At 38.7% G+C, this 12868-nt stretch overlaps 1 protein-coding gene across 1 annotated transcript; it reads left to right on the top strand.

Annotated features, from left to right (window-relative positions):
- Nucleotides 1-491: 491 nt before the first annotated feature.
- LOC129351229 (transforming growth factor beta-3 proprotein-like) lies at nt 492-10557 on the top strand. The gene is made up of 7 exons (XM_055020120.1): nt 492-1183; nt 7018-7178; nt 7751-7880; nt 7988-8095; nt 8308-8473; nt 8558-8711; nt 9379-10557. The coding sequence occupies exons 1-7, from the start codon at nt 838-840 to the stop codon at nt 9535-9537; spliced, it is 1224 nt and encodes a 407-aa protein (XP_054876095.1). The 5' UTR covers nt 492-837; the 3' UTR covers nt 9538-10557.
- Nucleotides 10558-12868: the final 2311 nt, after the last annotated feature.

The raw sequence follows: 12868 nt of genomic DNA, 5'->3' as shown, positions 1-12868 counted from the left end.
CAAAATGCTTCAAATTAACAACTCAATATCTAAAAAAAAAAAAAAAAAAGTTTCCTTTTCAAATTGAATGAAGTAATGAAACGTGGGTATATTTTTGTTCAGTAAAGGACGCACTACCAGGGAGATTAACCCACACAATATTACAAGAACACAATTACAATACATATTGTCACAATCCTTCATTATCATCACATAAGGCGCACCAAAATAATCCCAAGACCAGATCTGGGTTGCAGTCTGCGCCACGTTAAGCTAAACGTCATGTAAGCATTCCTTCCAAAGGAGTCTGTTTCACAGCACCGGGGAACAAAAGAGTAATTTATGTTTCTCGCTCTCTCTATTTTTTTCAAGCAATGTTATTTAGTATTTCAGGCTCAGTGAGTGTGGCAGTGGGCCCCTGTTGTGATTTGTGCGCTCCCGGGTGTCTGCGGTCCCTCCTCCATCAAACGTCAGAAAGCAGCGGCAGCCTATAAAGCTCATATGAAGCCATATCAGCAGCTCGAAGTCGCATATACCTCGTTAACGTGACAGCCTGCGGTCAACCTGCACGGAGAATAAAACTTGATGCTCCAAATAAACGACGCGAGACAAACCGCTCACGGACCAGGAGGACTGATGGACTGAACAGACGAATACAGAAAGAAAGTCTTAATAGGGATCTGAATCGGGTGAATAAATAATGGGCGAACTTAAATTCGGATTTGCACAAAGAGGAGTGAGTCCACAGGTTAGTTTTTAAGCTGGAGAAGAAGAGAAGCTGGTTTAAAAGGTAGAGGCAGTCCTCTCTCTGAGCCGTCACATTTCAGCTCCCAGAGCGAAACAAATGCGGACAGAAAGATGCATCTGGGCAAAGCTCTACTGTTCGTCCTCCTCCTCAACTGCGCGACTCTGAGCTCGCCCCTGTCCACTTGTGCCACCGTGGACATCGACCATGTGAAGAGGAAGAGGGTCGAGGCGATCCGGGGTCAGATCCTGAGCAAGCTTCGGCTGTCGAGCCCCCCGCACTCCCTGGGACCGAGCAAGGTACCCTATCAGATCCAGGCGTTATATAACAGCACGAAGGAGCTTCTGGAGCAGCTGGGCAGGGATCGGAAGCAGAGCTGCGGACAGGACAACACAGAGACGGAGTACATCGCCAAAGAGATCTACAAAATCAGCATGGTGCACGGAACCCCAGACAACAGTAAGTCCTTCCCTTTTCAAAACTTTCCCATTGTCTCCATAGTGCGTAATTACGCACCACGTGAATGTCAGTTTGTACTTCCTTCCAAAATATGTCGATTGTACAAGGTTATATCAGTTAAATTTAAAAGGTAGCTTATTGCTTGTGAAAATGAACGAGGTATGAAGACAGGTCACACTTGGTGAGATATTTACAGCATTTATTTCTGCTGATGAGTAAAGATCACAACTGACGAAAACTGCCTGCATTCAGGTTCTTAAAATTTGACAAGAGCGTCGGAAATCTTGTAGATAAATTATTATGCTGTGGCCTTTGTAATCAGGGGTAATAGCGCTGACTTTACAAGTGTTCAAGAGGACTTTGCTGAAAAAGCAGAATGCTGGAGCCAAGCAAAAAGGTTAAGCGGAAGGAAAAAGTGTGCAAGTGCAAAAAGGATATGAGATAAAGTAAAGTAGATTTGATAGTTGGCTGGACTCTTCTAAGATCCACCAACACAGATGTGTGCAGGACTTCGGCTAAATATCCTAGATTAGTTGTATTAAGTCACTCCTAATCCAGAGACAACAACCTCAGTTTTGTATCTACGACAAAAAAAGAAAATGAAAAAGAACTGAATTGTTGTTTAGTAGTATAAAGTCAATTTTGCATTTGACTGGAAATCAAAGATCCCAGACTCTGGAGAGAGCACGAAGAGGCACAAAATCGAAGTTGTTTGGCTCAGAGCTCAGCATGACGTTTCCACAGCTTTGTCATCTGCTGGTGTTGGTTTACTGAGTTTTAACGAGTCCAGAGTAAGAGCAGCCACAAAGTTTTAGAGTGCTTCATTATCCCCTCTGCTGACAAACTGTGTGAAGATGATTTCATTTTCTAGCAGGATTTGACACCAAAAACTGGTTAGATGCAACTGAGCCACCACTAAACACAAATGATCTAACATAGATTCTTCAAGGGGTTTTGCTGAGCGAAAGATGAGATACTACAGAAATGCTGATGAGCTCAAAGCGATCTCAATAGAGCCACAGAATGGTCGCATCCATCAGTCACTGCATGGATGCAGTGACTGATGTCCAAGGAAAGAGCATTGAGTGCATATACTGTCTAGTATGCAGACATTTTTTTTAAATAGGGTGACATTAATAAGGCAAAAATGTAATAAAAAATATATATTTTTTAAGGGTTTTGTTTGACATTCTTTTTATTGGAGAAAATTAATTTGGCGTTTCTATTACTATTTAGCCATAATCACATCTTGAAAAGAAATACAATAATAAATCTACAAGATAAATGAGGTTCGATCTCTGAATTACATTAATGAAATAGATAGTCTTTCAAAGTCAGGCTGCAAAATATTAGAAATTATTGTAATGGAGAAAACATGGGGTGATATAAGCTGTTTTCTGCTTTTACATTTTACATTTTTGTTCAGTTCTCTGCCTCTGGTGAGATCATCTCCTGTTGAACTGGTTGAATACAACATTGGCAAATAAATTGGAAGTTCAAAATACTTCTATGGGTCAACATTTATTGCACTCCAAATTTCTTTTGTGAAGTAAATATTGCACACACTGATATTATGATTATGGTATTCTGGATGACATTCTAATCTATAGAAAGATACCTTAATATGTTTTAAAAATTTTATACAAACTAAAATAGATTATATATATATATATATAAGAACTGGTTCATTTGAAACTTTTTTAATCCTAAAGTTTTACAGTACCTTCATAATTAACACAAAGCCAAACTAATCAGAAATTTAAGATGAGCAAATAGAAATGAACAATTTTCTGTGAGAACCCTTCAGACACAGCAAAGAAACATTTCCCTACATGATGTAGCTCTTAAATTCTCTGTAGATTCATTTCAATTACATTCATTGAGTTTTTCAACTTGTTTTGTGATTTAGATGTAAAGTGGTGATAATTGAACATTAAATCCACCCAAATCAAGCTGTGATACCTGATTACTTCTGTATGCAAAAATATGGCATAAAAAAACTTATCAGCTTGTTAACTTGTATTTATCTTGTTTTTCTTCTTTATTTTGATGCTTTTTTTATTGAAATACTTATTTTTAAATGGAAATTAAATGTTAAAATTTTTGTTAAAGTCCCTTAGTCACCATATTGTTTACTGATGCCAGCTTTGTTCTTGTGTCTCTTTTGATGTCATCAAGCAGAATTGGCACATTTTTCCTTCAGCGTTCTTTTGATAACAAAGCTATTTTTTGAAATCCTGAAGTAGAAATTCACGCTCAGCTGTGTTTTATTTATTTATTTTTTTCTGTCAGCACTTATTTATTGGTGGGAAAAATGCACCACTGGACATTATATTTAAAAACTGAAGTGGGAGTTTGGAAAGGAGAGGAAATGTGTTTTACTCCTGTGCTGTCCCACCTGTTTTAACTCTGAACCAGGAAGGTCAATCCCCTCCTTTACTCTCTTCTCCCTCTTGTTTTTCTCCCCTCAGTGGATCATGTTCCACCTCCCAGATGTTACCATTTCCTTTCCAGTCAGGGCCAAATGAGAGGGACATCTGCCTCGGCGGATGGGGATGCCTTTAGGGGAAGGGAAAGTTAACAGAGGTGGACAGGAAGGGTTGGAGGATAGAGGGGACCCTCCTCATTAACTTTGACATAGAGATCCCGCTCTCGGCGAAGTCCTCATATTCACAGACAGAGGTGGTGCTCCGAACGAGCCCGCTGTGTCTTGGCCTGATAATTACACACACAGGTGGTCTGTGAGGGTGAGATCATCTCACTGTTAAGGTTCAGCTTTGCTAAACTGAGAGTGAAACAGAACCTTCAACATGGATTCCTCCATTATGCCTCCAATTTGTTGCCAATTTGCCACTAAGTATGGTTTTGGGTGCTCTGTTTATAATGAGCTTTACTTTGGATGGGACCAATTTGTTAAAATAATCAGGAAAGGCTGTTTAGGCTCATATTCTTCTTACGCCACATATTTTATGCCAAACTTATATAGTTACCAGCATTTTTTCTCTTTATAGAATAAACGGCATGGAAATGGAAAACTTGTGGAGAGAGGGACACGTGTCTGTGGTAAGACTGAGAGAGTAGAATAGGATAATAAATGCTGAAGAGAGCCTCACGGTCCAGAGCAAAGCCAAACTTATTGCATCACTGTGCCTTTGAAATCAACAGCTTTCCAGAAGTTTAATTTCCCCTCTGTAATGTTCTGGTTCGAATCTTTCAAAAGTGATTTGGACCAAAAACACCAAACAGTGGAGTCCTGCTCTCAGAACCTTAGATTAGCTTCAGGTAAATTTATGCTAACAAGTGAGAACTAGAGTTTATTTTAAGGCAGTTGCCTGTGAACAGCTGGAAAAAAAACAGAGACAAATAGAAGATTTAATTTAAGTTTCAGCAGTATTCATATGCAAACTTCTCTTCACAAGGTGTAGTTGCCACTTCTGGTACAGATGCCATTATTTAGATCCTATAATTTGCTTCTCTTTGGTATTTTAAATTTTATTTTCTATGTTTTCATCCTCCTGCATGGGAGCAATATAAACTTGGATCCTCCTGCAGCCTTGTTTGTCACAGCTCCAATACTTTTGAACTTTTTAATCATTTCTCTGACTGGCGGAGAAGCTAATTTCGTGTAGCCGTTTTCTGACTTAAAGAGGTCGACACACATCTGCTTTACTTGCTTGTTCTCTTGTCCTACAGAAAAAAACTGTCTGTGTCAGATCACGTCAAAGAGAAACAATATGTTTATGGATTACAAACTGAAAGCTTCCCAAGTTCCAGATAGATGTAAAATGTCTGTGTTTTTATTTACTGAGAAATTGTTCATTTGAACAATAAGGAGCCAGTAAGTGCCGTTTTTGATGTCGGCCACAAAGTAGATGGCCAGAACGTCATTAGAAACCTTGCAACGCTTGTTGCACAAGAACCATTTGGAAAACAAATACCTGTCAGCTGTGCCTTGAACAGGTTTTTAAAATAAATTTAAAGTCATGGGGAGTTAATAACTCCCCATGTGGATGAATGTTGGATGAATTGCTGTTACAGATATGGAAATCAGGCCTTGTTTGCTGTCAAACACACTGTGTCCACATGGTGTGAGGCTCAACTTATCATGTGATGTCTTCTGTTCTGTTTTTTCAGTTTTCACAAATTGGGAAAGTTTGTGTGGATGTTTATGTCATGGATACGAATGTGAAAAGGGTAAAAAATATAGTGCCAATATAGAAACACAGGGTGGGTAATGTGGAGCAAAACATACCTTTGTTTTGAAGTCAAACCATTGTGATTTTGTGGCTTTACATGGGGTAGGGCAACAGCTCTAGATGCAGTTGTACTGGGTTTCATTCCCAACCCCAGGACCCTTGCTATCCCCTCTGTACCCCTGCACATGTCCTGTCTAGTGACTGTCAATAAAAGTTTCTGATGGGGAAAAAGAATTTAGAAAACTCTATATTTGCAGATGCATGGAAAATAGTTTGTTTTCTAAAGACTTTTCCCATTACATGCACATCTGTCACAACAGCAAGCCTTCAAATTTACTGTACCCGTCCTAGCTTATATCCATCCATCTTTGTCATTTGAATCACTAATCAAACTCTTTTCAAGACATCAAGATACTCAAATAATATTGAAGCAGTTCCCTACAACTAAATAGAAACAAATTCAAATATGGTCCACTGAACACATTTTGTTTTGCCCTAATTATAACATTGAAAAAGAAAAATGGACACGGAAACTACATGACCGTTGCAAACAAAGCAGGAAGTTGGCACAAAAGGGCTCGTTTCATCACTCCACAAGAAGGTCAGCAAACGACAGAAAAGATTTCCATCTTGGGGGTTCATGTGCATGACAGATCTGGTATATGTCAGTGCCTGGCATTAGGGAAGTCACCACGATAACAAAAGCGTCAGCTCCCACAGCTTATCAACAGAACTGAGTATAGCAAGACCTTTGATACACAGATACCACTGAGATGAAGTCATATGACAGTTAAAAAATCTTGGCATTTTACTATCAATGTTATCACTTTCTCCAAATATAGACAGAATCTGCTGGGGAACCAGTGAGGAATTTTGATAACAGAGGCAGCAGAAAACCTCATTCACTGTGAGCTGGAAAAAAACCTGCCAGCCTATTGTATGTTGCAATGTGAGGACTGAGTTTTGGTCATATATTCATATAGGACTCTATATAAAAGGACAGCTTTGACACATTTATTCTCGTTCTGACAAAGATGTGAAGAAAAGCCAAATACTTTTCATTGCAGTAGCTTAATTTCATGTGAAATGTTTTAGTGTGACTGCTTTTATTCAGTTTGAAAAAAATTACTCATTACTCCCAGTGGTACATTTATTGATAATTGGGAAATGGACAGCACACAGAGGAAAGAATCTATAGACATTGCTAGCGGCATAATCTGACCAGAGTTGTGATCCTCTGCTAACTTCTTCATTAGCTCACCCTGGTGGCCCTTTAAAGTCATAGCAGCGTCTCATCAGCAGAAATCACTCAAATGTCTATCGCTGAGGCTGAAATAGTTCAATGATGCTGCACTGTTTGGGGGAAAATTAAATAGTTAAATTTTAAGAAACTAGAAATTATGGGTTTTTTAGAATTACTTTGTGACTTTTGCTTTTATTTGCAAAGTTTGAAGTTAATAATTACTTTCCGTAGCCCCTATCTTGATATTTGAACATTAAGTCACAGCACCCTATCCCTACACTATTCAGTTAGAACGTATTAGTGAAAAATTATATGGTTTTCTGTGAATACCTCATTGAGTTTCAGCACGTTTTCTTTTGCTTAAAAGCCATGTTTCATCTGTTTTTCCTCACCAGATAATCTGCCCTGCCCTAAAAGCCTGACTTCTAAAGTTTTCCGCTTCAATGTCACTGAAATGGAAAGGAACTCAACCAACCTGTTCAGAGCAGAGTTTCGAGTCCTGAGGGTACCAAACCCCAAAGCCATGAGAAGTGAACAGCGGATTGAGCTCTACCAGGTGCGTAAAGGTAGCGTTTCTTTGTCCTTCTACCAATATCAAACGCAGAACCTTAAGTCATAGATCTTTTTTTATATATATCTGCTTATTTTACAAAAAATTCCACATTTTCAGTCTGTCATGAACATTTATTAAAACCCCTTAAGCCTTGAGATATTTCTTTCTTCAGCTGAAATAACATCCCTAAGTTCTGCCCCATAATGGAGAGGCCGAAATTAACAACCTTCTGCTGCATTTTCACTAGATACTCGGGGGAATTTGAAATGATATAAATCTCCCTGTCCCATGACCAAAGCTGGATTCAATAATAATAAAGAAAAAAACAGCAAACCTCAACTCTTCACAGAACCTTTCAACACTACACCAACAATCTAAACTTTTCCTATTTTGTCACATTACAACCACATCCTTTACTTTATGTGATGAATTTTGGATTTATACAAAAGACAAACGCAAAATAGTACAAAATTGTAGTTAATAGAAAATTTGTTGCAAATTATGGCATGCATTTGTCGACAACCTACGAGTAGCGAGCAAGCTTATACTTATAATTCGGAATCACTGTTTTGCAGATTTTGAGACTAAACGAGCACATCAGGAAGCAGCGTTTCATCGCTGCTAAAAATGTGCAGACCAGAGGCTCTCCTGAGTGGGTCACCTTCGATGTGACAGAAACTGTACGAGAGTGGCTGATAAACAAAGGTGGGGTTAACATTATCTGAAAGAGTTTAAAATAACGCATCATTAATCACTCCTGCTTACATTAAAATCTTTTTGCTGCTCTCCCTTTCATGATTGTTTGGTATTAGGATCTAATCTAGGTTTGGAAATCAGTGTGCATTGTCCCTGTCATACCTTCAATTCAAACGGTGACATCATCGACAATGAAAAGGAGATTCTGGAGGTGAAGTTTAGAGGTGGGTTTCCTCAGTTAAGTTGCACCTTCCTTATGTGATTTAGTGAGTGTTTGGTCGAAACGTCTTGTATCTCCGTTGTGTGAAAGAATAGCAGAAAAAAACGTTCACACACTTTTCAAATTGGATGCAACGATTGATGAAAATCACTACAGAAGATGCTGTGATGGTAAATAGACGGTGATAGAGAAGCTGAATCTTGTTCTGTGGTTTAGGTGTTGATGGAGATGAGGAGCAGAGTCGCTTGGATCTGGACAACCTGAAAAAAAATAAGCAGCAACACCCTCCTCACCTCATCCTCATGATGATCCCACCCCACCGCATGGACACCCACTCCTCTCGCCGACGCAAAAGAGCGCTGGACACAAACTACTGCTTCTCGTAAGCCTTCGTTCAGCGACGGGAGTGAATTGCTTGTGAGATTAAACTTCACGCAACTGGATTAGATGTTCTTGTGCTCCACAGAAACACGGAGGAGAGCTGCTGCGTTCGCCGGCTCCACATAGATTTCCGCCGCGATCTGGACTGGAAGTGGATCCATGAGCCCAGTGGCTACGATGCCAACTACTGCTCCGGTCCCTGCCCTTACCTGAGGAGCTCCGACACGACACATAGCTCGGTGTGTTTTTTAGAATTAAAAATTCTTAACTCTAAACCAATGTGGTCAACCTCATCAAGAACCTGTTCTAGTTTAACTCTGAAAAAAAAAACTGCTCCCATTCACATGTGTTCATCATTTAGTTGTGAAAGAGTAAAATGTGTGGAAGATTTTGATAGAAACTTTGTCCAATAAGACTACATATTTTGTTTCAGCCACTATTAAAGCATTTGGGGGGCTCCGCACGCTGTCCAGGAAAGAAATAGCTTTTCAAACCAATTCTAGAGCATATTTTTCTATTTTCTGTGTATGGATAAGCGTGGTAAAAGAACACAAGTGTGTGGAAATATTTAAAAATATATTCTTCCATAGTCTGGTAATTGGATTGACAAAGGTACATGATACGCTAATTAGATGTGCTGTGATTCATAATTTTGTTCCTGGGCAGAAATGCACAAGAAAGTTATGCAATTATTTAGTGTTATAGTATAAAAATGAATATGCAAATATTTTGGCCATTGCAGTATTTGCAGACATTCCTCTCACATTGTCCGAGTGTTTCTCTGCTGTGAATTAACCCAAATCGTTCCCATATTTCTTCAATTATACACAAGCATAACAGACTAAACAGAAGACATTAAAAACGTGTGAGTGAGATATTTTACATCCACGCTTTGTTTCCCAACAGCTGCTGAGCTTGTACAACACTCTGAATCCAGAGGCCTCCGCCGCCCCCTGCTGTGTTCCTCAGGACCTGGAGCCCCTCACTATTCTCTACTACTCTGGACGGACCCCTAAGGTGGAGCAGCTCTCCAACATGATCGTCAAGTCTTGCAAATGTAGCTGAGAGGACACAAAAGACTGATTGAGTTGAAAAGATTTCACTAGGTACAGAAGAGGAAAACCTCGTAGACTCTGAGCTGTGATGAATACTTAAACTGACCCCGTGGCTTTTCTCTGAACAAAAACTATTTTTTCTTCTTGTTCCTTGCTAATTTTGCTGTTACAGAGACACTTCCGAGAGGCAAGTTATTTTTAAAACCTGACCCAAATTTAACCCCAGCTGAATCAAATTTATTTTATGGTCCATTTTCAACTTCAAAAGTCAGATAATCCATAGAGTTACAATCTCAACATTGTCAGCAGTGCAGCTTTTTATTTCTGTCCTAAATTTTAAAATCTGCTCCCCTGAATGGTCGGATTTCTTTCTGGCTGGGGATTTTGTTTAAACTTTCCTTAAGTTCCCTTCTCTGTAGACAGTGGGCATTATCTTCAAACACAAAAGGAGAAAGGACAGACTCACTGCTGTATCCAAAGCCATAGCTGTGGTCTGGGGAAAGGAGAGCTGAGTGAGAATGCCTGTTGGATTTGCAATGGAAAGGCAATGAACAAAGAAATTGAGCCAAGGTTTTCTCTTTTGGCCAGCCAGCAGCGGTGGCCCTTTTATTTTCTGTGCATCTATTAGAGCGGATGGACAGGAAAGAAGAAAAGGGGACCTGAATTGCAGGAAAGGATTGTGTTGGAAACTAGCCACGGGTGCGCTGCCATTCACTGGATGTTTTCATTCCTAACAGGTTCAAATTATTATTTTTTTTTCCTCCTTGAACATCAAAGAATTTACTGGAAGAGAGCAAGTGTTATGCAACGAGCTTTTATGAGATTTCTTTTACATTAATAGCAGATTTTGTCTGTTATGTAACTTGTCATATAGTGATTGTTTCACTAACAGAAGGGAATTGACGCGTGTCGTCATTATCCACAATGAAAGCCATTTTATTCTGTACTATACCTAGGATACTGTTACATTGTAATTTAGAAATGATGTCCAACTTTTGTATCTATATGTATTAGACTAGCTTAACCTGTTGTTTGTGCCCCAGTGTGTGTCTGACTCATGTTGTTTAAAGGTGGGAGTTCACAGAGTTAAATCCTGGCATTTTTGTTGCGGCAACACAAGAAAAGTGTAAGTATGCAGCTCAGAAATGGCAAGGTGTAGAAATAAAAACAGAGGCCACAAAAAGTTGTCCTCAGTTTAACTTTTTCCCCGGGATGGTTGACAATGTTATCGGCATTCATATGAGGCAGATGTCGTGTTCAGCTTTCGAAACAGGAAATCAGAAACAAAATGAAACAGCAGAAGCAAGGCCAGGGCTTAAAACATTTCTACAAACCATAGCATCCAACTACAATACTTAAGAAAGAAAATTCAGAAGGATGAACACATGTCTTGAGATCAGACACAATCAGAGTTTTTGGGACCAATTTCTGAAATCTCGAAACTAGGACTGACAGACTTTAAAATGTCTCTGGAGGAATTGAATTTTTTTTCTGTTCCTACAATAAAAGGTTTACAGTAAAATAAAATAAAAAACCAGCGGTCTCTCCTTGTATTTCCGAAACTCTACTAATACTCTTGACCCTTCCCATTTGTAAAGGAGGTGTCTATCAAAAGTCATTCATCAGTTTATTTTAGATCCACAGAAGAGTTTTTTTGGTCACACTATAGGAACAGAGATGACACATTAGCTCCACAGCTCATCTGATAAATGGTGCTACTGTTATTTTAAAACAAGCACAAAATATTTAGAGAAATTTCATTTTTTACCACAGTTAAGATTGGTAAATGTAGTGTAAGTATTTCCTATAGGGAACGTAGAACGTTGACCTTAACTCTAGATTCTCAAAAGATTGAAGCCTGCAACAGATGCATGTAGAAAAAAAGAAATATTTTTAGGAATATCCAGATGCCTTGTGCGACATCCGATGTCCAAACTATTTACAAAGCACATTTAAAATAAGAACAGTTTGCACAAAATGCTATTCATACAAAGGTAAGGTAGATAAAACATCATTTTGGAACACCTCAATATAAATGAATTTAGCTTTTACTTGTGTCATTTTTAGTGTGACCTGTTAATGTTTAGGTGTGGTGCATTCACTGACAAGAAAACACATTTCAATTTCCAAACGTTTTTCTGGTTATTTTGTAGATGGACTAAGCAATTATTAAACATTTCTAACATTTTTGAAACACTGTTTACTTTTTTCATTTTACAGGAAGGTGACGTTTAGGATTCATCAATGGTTTGTTTAACAGTTTGAGTTCAATAACCTTTCCAACTGTATGTCCTTTATCTAGATTTCCATTCGCAAACAAAACTAGCACAGTTCCCATCAACATGTGCCTTTCATACGTTTATAAAAGCTCATTTCTATTTTTATTTCTGCAGCTGTTGCTTGCTGAGCCAGTGTGTGATTTGAAATCTTGCTGCTTTCAGTTTGCAGTTTTTTTTCTTTTTTTCTACTGATTTATCAACAAAAAAAAAAAACCACCTGTCATACTTCACACCAGTAAAAGACATTGCTGTCCCTGTTTTAGAGCAGTGTGAAGCCTCAGTGGAAGAAGATGGCACAGAAAGGGAAAAAGTCTTAATCTGATCACAGCAATACGTAAAGTTAGACCTCATTTTCCTCTCAGTCAGGCGAACGTGTCTGAATTCGTATCCTGTGTGACGCTTTCCCCGTCAGCGCCATCTGTCCTTTATGATGCTTTTCAGCCGTAATACTGTTTGATGAAGTCTGTTATTAAAAATACAACATGCTAAACCATGCAAGCCGTTTTAAAGCTGCAACATTAAACTGTTCACTAAGCGCTTTGCCTTTTCTGCAGCAAACCTGTGAAAACACTTAACTCCAGATGAGGAAAAGATGAATTTATCCGCTGGTTCAGTCTGCCACATTGAAATGCCATTTAAAATGCCATTTTCTCAAAAGTAAGAAAAACATGAGTTCTGCTTGAATCTCACCAGCCTCACCTGTTTCCTGCGAGCGCATGCTCTGTTTTTTTCTGCTTCATGCTGGAGTAATAAATTCAAGAGCCCTTTTTCAGAGATTTATGCCTAACAGCTTTCCCAGGTGACACACCATTACTCTTATTTCCAGGGCATATTAACACGCAGACATGTCATTATTTTCTTATTTTTCTCTATAATAGTCATATAAATCACACAGAAACCTGTATTTTCCAATTAATATTATATGTTAATGCACAGCTATCAATTTGGGTCTTGCAAGCCTGTTGTTCATCAAAGCAATTTGTTTCTGATGCACAAAGTCCTAAACTGTATGATTTAGATTTTGTTTGTTAAATATGCTTGATTTCAAAAAACAAAAAAAGA

Source organism: Poeciliopsis prolifica, unplaced genomic scaffold (assembly GCF_027474105.1).
Source record: "Poeciliopsis prolifica strain line A6 unplaced genomic scaffold, Auburn_PproV2 SCAFFOLD065, whole genome shotgun sequence".
Classification (NCBI taxonomy): Eukaryota; Metazoa; Chordata; class Actinopteri; order Cyprinodontiformes; family Poeciliidae; genus Poeciliopsis; species Poeciliopsis prolifica.
This window is presented reverse-complemented; position numbering and strand designations above follow the sequence as displayed.